General features: G+C 37.3%; 1 protein-coding gene across 1 annotated transcript in view; it reads left to right on the top strand.

Annotated features, from left to right (window-relative positions):
• LOC102042172 (serine/arginine-rich splicing factor 5-like) overlaps positions 1-7,596 on the top strand; it is a 13,393-nt gene extending 5,797 nt beyond the window's left edge. The window contains exons 4-7 of the mRNA XM_005417528.2: positions 165-237; positions 4,031-4,104; positions 5,014-5,124; positions 6,125-7,596. Coding sequence (XP_005417585.1) covers positions 165-237; positions 4,031-4,104; positions 5,014-5,124; positions 6,125-6,416 — 550 coding nt within the window. The 3' untranslated portion in view covers positions 6,417-7,596. The remainder of the gene's footprint in view (positions 1-164; positions 238-4,030; positions 4,105-5,013; positions 5,125-6,124) is intronic.
• The last annotated feature ends 663 nt before the right edge of the window (positions 7,597-8,259 follow it).

The following is an 8,259-nucleotide window of genomic DNA, read 5'->3' as shown; positions in this document are numbered from 1 at the left end:
GAATCTTAAATATACTCTTGACTAAGAAGAATCAAGTCTGCAGTCCAACAATAAGGAAATTACTTAAATCTTTCAGCGAACTGTAGAAAATGTCAGATTTCTTAAGTTTTAAATTCCTTATACTGGAGATTTTTTTCTTTTTTGTCCCCTTTGATTTCTTCCAGCCGGTATGGGCCTCCTGTTCGTACTGAACACAGGATCATTGTTGAAAACCTTTCATCCCGTATCAGCTGGCAGGTGAGTTAGCATCTTACCTTCTCTTTTTTACACCTTATTTTACTACTCCATAAGTAGACTGCGTTCAGTCTAATTTCTTAATAAAGCCATCATAAATATTTAATGTGAACAAAAAATAAGAAAACAGCTTCAGGGATTGGTGAAAATTAGCATTCAAGCACTTACAGAAGTCCTTTGTTTCAAAGCTGCGCAAATATTCTGTAACTAGATTTTGTAGTTGGGAACAGATTCTTAATTCTATTTGCCCGCTGATAAAACTTTGGAAGACGCTAAATAGTTTCTAAAATATTGAAACATTGCATTAATTCAAACTATGTCATTCTTTTGTATTGTTACACCTGGAGGTGCATGCCTTTGTTTTGGTTGTAATTTATAGTCTTATGTTTTGCAAAATATTTTTGTGACCCAATTAATGATTGACAATTCTGGTAATACATCATTAATAGAGGGAATTTTAAGAGAGCTACCGTGTTGAGTATGCTTATTGTAGATACTTTTTTTTAAAACCCAAACTTTCAGTACTTGTGATTTGAAGCTTTCTTATCACCTTTCTTTCTTTTTGTTGTTGTTGTTTTTTCACCTCTTGCTAATGTTTTGCTAATATTTAGCTGGCTTTTAACAGAATAGCCATGTAATCAATTCTTTTAGTTGTGTTCTGTGTAGTGTACAGTGTATAGAAAGTTCACTTTGTAAGGACATAGCAACAGATGCTATGTACAAAAGGTGAGTGAATAGTAGAGTTTAGTCTTGTTCATTAGCCTATATCTTCTTTGAATAAAGAGACTTCGATTAAAGTCCTGAAAGATGCAGTAGGACATGTTGAATGTTCAAAGCCTCGGCCTTGGAGCTACTTCCCCACAAGGAGGCTTCTTGGTTTGCCTGGAGCTCTGCTGATGTGTTTCATAAGAGTTGGGTGCAATCCATGCAGATCAACGGTTGAACTCAGTTTATCTTCTGCATGACAGGTTCAAAGGGTTCGTAACAGAACAGTTGTGTTAATTATTGAATAACTAAAGAAAACCAGCTGAGTTGAGGTGATCATCAACTGGATTTAATCTAAATATCTTCTGGGTTTGCTATGCAGTTACATATATGAAGAGATTGTCACTTGGAAACAACAGTAGGGACCAGAGAAGTAAGCTATAATGGAGTGTTAAGGAAAACAAATCCTATAAGGCTTTTTAGTGTTAAATGCATAACTTGAAAAAAAATTAACATTTTTGTAACTTTCTTTTACTTGTGAATATTTATAATGGCTTTACGTGTACTTACATTTTAATCTGAAGCCCACCCAATTCAGATTTCATACTGATGAATCTTTTAGTATTCTAATTAAATGTTTTAATGTCTCTTAAATATATGATAAGTTATCATAAGAGACTTTTCAATACCTGCCTAAATAGACATCATTTGAAGGTAACAACCGTATGCAAGCTACATTTACTTTTGAAGTTGTACTGCTTTGGTACTGACTATAGTGTTTTAACTTCTAACTGTGCTACTTACAACACATTAAAATAGCTAATCCATTAACAGTAGTGCCATTATTCTTCCCTTCTAATCCCTGCTAGGAAGCACACTCGTTATGGAACCTTGCTTTTAAACTTGCACATAGAATTTAGTCTTTGGTGTGTCCAGATCCCCATACTTCGAGAACATCTATCTCCCTGAAAAGTTACTGTGTTGGGATATTTAAACATAGAAAAAGCCAGAAAAATTTGTATTCAGATCAATTTCCTCAGATTGTTGACTATATTGTTAATAGATAATCCCATCTCTAAGTAGTAGACAAACTGTTAGATGCTCTCCTTTTTTTTTTTAGCAAACATGTATTTCTGCATGTTTAGAGCTTTCCAACCACCCTCATCAGTTTCCCAGTATCAAAATTTCAAGTAGTTGAGAAAAGTAGGTCTGTATTACATCAAGATATATTTTCCTACTTATGGTTGTCCTACACCTTATTTCTCTCTGGTACTAAGGACAACAGGGTTTTCTTGTGCTATTTAAGGTGACCCAGAACAGTAAACTTAAGATAAAATTTGATTGTTCCACTGGTTAGGTGATACCAGGCAACTTTTAAAACATTCCTCTAATTACAGAATGTTGAGCTTTTATAACACATGCACACTTCCTCTCTTTTGAGAAATAATGTTGGCATCTTAATCGTGTTGACATTGCGATTGCAAATGATATTTCATGTTAATGTTTCTTAGGATTCAGCACATAGTGTGACAGGATTGTGGGAGTCTCAATCTTAAGGCCTAAAGTTACTGATTTGGGAAATAATTGTGTAGATTAACATTTTTTAAACTCCCTTTTGACTTACCGGTCCTGGTCTGGTTAAAGTCTCATTGGCTTGAGCAGGGCCAAAATTTTGTCCATCATCTCTAAATTGAGGTAATTTGAAGTATTGTTTTTAATGGTACTAATAGGGACCAATTTTCATTTGCTATTAGGGTTTCTCTATATTAAGACCTGTGAAACAAGGAAAATATCTACTACTTTCCATATGCCAGTTTTTAACATAAAACAATTGAATCAAAATACTAGATAAAACTAAGCTTTTTTATATTCTGTGGCAAATGTTCTAAAGTTTTTTCTTGACTTTTTGTTCTGTAGTCTTTTGTTCCTTAAGTGTATTTCTAATTTTAACCAAGTGCATTTTGAACCTCTTCTAACAACCTTGATTTGGTTAACCTTCATTTTTCTTGTGTGGAGGAAAAAGAGCCAAAGATTTGGGGGTTTTCTAGTGGCTGAAATTCTAGGGTTTGGCCTGTTCTGAATTTTCCTTTTGGTTCCTATGACACTCCTGTTTTTTGGCAGTCTAGATCTTGGTTTGCCTGGGTTTGATCTCGATTGGCTAGCACAGATCATCCTCGGGTTCTTTAGCCACTTCTGGAGACTGGAGACTATGTCCAGTGCTTTCAGGGCCTCTGGTACCTCCGTGAAGCATATTGCTATGAGCCATCACTGCCTTTCTCATGTAAGAGAGTTCCTCTTGGCCAGCTAGGTATTGGACAAGCAGCTCTTTGCTTAAGGTACCTTCTTATATCACCTGCCACTTGTGGTGTGCTGCGGTAAGTAGTGTGGGATTATAAAATACCAGATACTGTTGGGTAAAAGTGCTGCCTTAACTTAGACAAATGTTAAGCTTTTTAGCGACCTCTTGCATTATTTGTTTGTACTTTGTCCTGTTGCTAAGCAAGTAATTTTACTTGTCCACATTTAGCCTCTGTTAAGTTTAAGACAAGGATGTCTATTGATGTGACACTGTAGCGTGAAGGATACTCAAATTGAACTTTTAAAGAAAAATTCCTTTGTAAAATTTTGAATTACATTGTAGTTAGACCTTTTTGCTTTTAATTTTGCTTTGAAGCTGGGGGAGGTGAGCATAAAGGTTGACTTTGTCTACACTTATTGGAATGTCATTTAACTGGGGTGTTAGTTATGAAAATCTGGATTTAATACTACTGCACTTCTCAGTTCTGATTTCAGGGGACATGTTAGTATTTTAAGTATTGCATTGTGTTTTCATAACAGCTGGTTTTGGGATGTAGGATTATCTTGAAAGCAGTGTTTTATTCACTGTAGCTGTAAAATGATGCATCCTTTCTATTGCAGCTGCTATTACATAAGCTGTTTCAGAAACTTTTTCTAAATTATATATATATATTTTTTTAATCTAGAAATTAAAAAGCATTAAGCAGTTTTAGCAGGGAAAGTTTTAGGGGAGTATTCTGCTACCTGACTGATTTGTGTCCTGTTCAAACTAAAATGTTAACTTTTGCTATAGGACTTGAAAGATGTCATGAGAAAGGCAGGAGAGGTCACCTATGTGGATGCACACAGAAACAACAGGAATGAAGGGTAAGTTCATTTTGTGTCTGTGTGTCATATGATAGCTGAAACTATTAAGGGCATGATTTTTCCTCTAATACAGAAGAAGTGAAATATAGATCTCTGGGGTGCCTTAGATGCTGAAATTTCTCCAGTTAAGGAACCAAAACAATCCAGAACATGAACTGATAGTAAGTAGGAGTTCAGTCTCTATTCTCTATCATGAAAGCAGGAAAGGAGGGGAGAATTCCTTTCAAATGTTAAGCCCTGCTGTCTTATTTTTATATAATCATTTATGATCTGAGGCCTGAGGCTAAAACACCTACTGTCTGTGGCTGCTTTACACTGGTTCAGCAAAGTCATGGGAAATGAACATAACCAACTTCCATGGGGAATACCTACCTGCCCACTCTCTGTTCTCAGTTCTGCAGACTACAAAGGTCCTGCACAACAAAGCAGGAGGGAAGGAAGTGTGAATAAAATGTCTGTGCTGGCAAAACTGCTCTTGGGCCACTGCAAACCAATGCAACATAGACCCTTTTTTGAGTTCAAACTTAAAAAACCACAAATACTGGACTTTTCTATTCACTGTTAAAATTCTTGAATAGGTCAGAAGAGTCTGCAGACTTGTTTTGTTTCATGGGCAGCTTTGGGATGCAGTGTAGTGGAGGACTGAAACGTATTTCCTCAGCTGATGCAGATTTGTGTAGCTTCCTGCATTTTCTCCATCTCCTTGCAGATAGCAGTTCTGCTATTGTTTAAGTAGATGTGAGAGGTATGGATAGCTAAGACTGTTGGTGTCATATTTTCTTATTAACCATGTTAAAAACTAGCTTTCGGAAGATAAAACAGCTGTGAATCAACAGATTAAAAAAGACCTGCTTTCCTTATTTTTTTTTGCTTCTCTGAAACTTTTGTTTCATTTCATTATGATAACAGGGTTGTGGAGTTTGCATCTTACAGTGACATGAAGAGTGCTCTGGAAAAACTGGATGGCACTGAGCTGAATGGACGCAGAATTAAACTGACTGAAGACCACAGAAGGCATAGGTATGTCACCTGGCATGATAAAATTCTGCTGAGGGCGTGGATTTGGATAGTATTTGTGCCAAAGTTTGATTATGTAGTTTTTTTGGCCCCAAGCTAAATATCACTGCACAGAACCACTTTTTAGCAGTGTAAACAGATTAAGATAAGAACTAACTTGCTTAAACAGGGTAAATAGAACACTTTGGGATGTGAGTAAAAATGTTTTTTAAAGACAAAATGTGGTATTATAAAGAAATAACTTCTTAAAACATGAATTTTGGTATTAAAAATGTTTAATTTAAAGGAAAGCTGTTTCACAGTCCTGCGAAATATTTCTCAAATAGTTGTGAAAGCCAGCTTGTTCATGAGAATAAAAGAAAATCAGTTAGCTTGCTTGCATTATTCTTAAGCAGTTCTGCTGTTCAGTCATTAAAAAACATGTTGGCTGCAGCTCTTTCATTATCTCTTTCCATGAAAAAAGGGATGCATTACTAGTGAAGGTGTTAAAACTCTAAGGCCTTAAAGTGTGCTGGTGATCCACACCTTTAGAGACTTAGCCTCTTGAAAGAAACTGTTGTTTGCATGGCATTTCTACAGAGAGTAAACACCACAGCTATAAAGTTCCACTTCTGTGTTTTTCTTGATAAATTAAATGATACTTCAAGGCAGGATGTTTGCAGACAAAGAGTTGTTCTTTGATAGAGATTCCCCTGCCTAAAAATTGGTTTCTCTCCTCCTGGCAAGAGCTGGGGAGAGGCATCTTTTATTAGGCAGTTCATATTGTGCCACACTAGCAGAGAGTGTCAAGGCCAGCAGCTCCTGATGGCCTTCACCTAGGAAGATGCTGTCATGATGGAGCAGAGCAGAAATCTAGCAGGCCTGTGAAATGGCTGAATGCTGAGGATAGCGCTTTCACAGGTTCAGATGGATGGGCCATGCATACAGAGTAGTTGTAAATTTTACATTATTGTTTTAAATTTAGTAAGAGGTGAGACTACAGCTTTTAATTTTGTTTTTCTAGAAGCAGATCTCGATCAAGGAGTTACTCAAGATCTCGCAGCAGGTCCAGGTCTACAGGATCTTCCAGATCGGACAGCCGGTCCCGCTCCCGCTCCAGGTCCCGCTCCAGGTCCAGGTCTCGCTCTCGATCCCGCTCTCGCTCTCGATCCCGCTCTCGTTCTCGCAGTCGTACTCCTAAAAAGAGTTACTCCCACAAAAGCCACCGCTCCAGCTTGATAGCTTCTTCCCCCTCTCCCTCTTCTTCTAAAAGAAAATCTCGTTCTAGGTCGAGCTCTGCTCACAGCCGTAGTTAACCTGCTTTGAGAGATGTATTAATTAATTTGAGTCAAGTTTCTTCAAGACTTGAGACAAGTTATATGTGAGATCTGGGAGGGGAAGAGTTAACATGATGAAAGGGTGACCTCCTCTTACATTGCCAAAGTGCCTGTCATCAAATAGGCCATCTCTGTGAGGAGGGGCTGGCTGTCAGCTTTCTTCTTTCAGTGAAGTCTGGAGTGGGAAGTCTTTTTTATTTTTTTTCCCTGCTATTAGTAAACATTTCTATCATAGATATATTATGTACACATAATGCTGAGGTAATGGGATGAGACAATACGCTGCTTTCTCCCTCTCTTGCCCCTACTTTCCCCTCCACCTCCAAGGCCTTTGACTTCCAAAATACTATGTTAGCTTTTGTCCTTGGTATTAAGTCTGAGAACAGGAAGTATAGATTTAATTCCTTTAAGGTTCTGTGGCTACTTTTCTGTGCGAGAATGAATGGACCAGATAAAATTAGTTTAGAGTTCCCCTTTTTCCCTGTTGCTTGGCTTAACAGGCTGTTTAAGTTCCAGCTTTACATGACCTTGACAATATGCTTAATTTGCAAAAGACTTTCAGGAATACACATTGGTTAGTTGAATATTGCTCACTTGGATAATGGATTAATACAATGTTAAGCAGTAATGAAAGCTGGAATTTTCTGTTAAAATGAGACATACCATCCAGATGTCAGGTTTATTGGGAATCCATTATAATAATTTTACAGTAATTCACTAGTATGTGGTATTGTATGTATAGGCCTTATTTGACAGGTGACTTCATAAAACTGCACAGAAATGTCAATATGCATGTCCATGTTTTTGATGTTTATAAAAGTGACATAGCTTTCATACCCAAAAGTGTGATACTGAATAACATGTGTATGACTAGCAATAGTCTTGATGGAAAGGAAGGTTATTTTAGTAATGAGAGGCAGCAAAAAAAATTCCCAGGAAAAGTGTAGTTAAAATCTCCGGAATGCACACTTGTTTTGATTAATAGAAATTTCCACTGCAAATACTGTTGTTCTTACAATTTGGAATTAGATATTTTTTTTTAACTTCTGTATTGTCAAAGAAGGGAAACATTTTTGGAAGAAATATGTAAATTAATCCCAAAGTCTTACATGTATTTAAATGTACCATTCCTAATAAAATCAATCCTTTTTCTGGCTTATTTTGCAGTTTTGTTTAATTGTTGTTGCTGTTGCTCACTTCAGTCTTTCTGACATGATCACAAAGAAATTTATTTGTAGGTATACCTGTATAGAAGCAAGAAAATGGAAACTAGAAACCAGTTACAAGTGACCAGATGCTGACTGACTGGAGGACAGGATAGGATTTTACTGTCATGGCCAGCAGTGGCTGTTTGAATAAATGGCAAAAGGATTGTTTCTGCAGTTCTTGCAAACAGGTTTGTGTGTTACCTTCTGCTCTGGCACTTCAGCAGAGGAACCGACAACCAAATGCCACGGGTATTGGAATCTTCCTATAGGTAAATTCATTTGTCACTTCTGAAATACTGTACTAAAGATTCTTACATCGCCTACACAACTTGTGTGCATATAAGGCTTCAAGGCTAACACCCTTTGTAAAGCCAAGTTGCTGGTGCCCCTGCCCGTGGCAGGGGTTTGGAACTAGATTTTTAGGGTCCCTTGCCACCCAAACTATTCTTTCATTCTTTGCAATGTTTGGCATGATGTGCTAGCAGTTCTCTTACCATAGGACATTCTCCTAGGGGAAGGAAGCCTTATCCTACAGCATGCAACTGCTTGCAGCACGGGGTACACCCACCTGGAAATCAAGCACTGGAATTAGTTACATTTCAGCAACTGGCTGC

The sequence above is a fragment of the Geospiza fortis genome, unplaced genomic scaffold, assembly GCF_000277835.1.
Source record: "Geospiza fortis unplaced genomic scaffold, GeoFor_1.0 scaffold54, whole genome shotgun sequence".
NCBI classification, from domain to species: domain Eukaryota; kingdom Metazoa; phylum Chordata; class Aves; order Passeriformes; family Thraupidae; genus Geospiza; species Geospiza fortis.
Note: the sequence above shows the minus strand (reverse complement) of the source record. Positions and strands in the feature narration are given on the sequence as shown.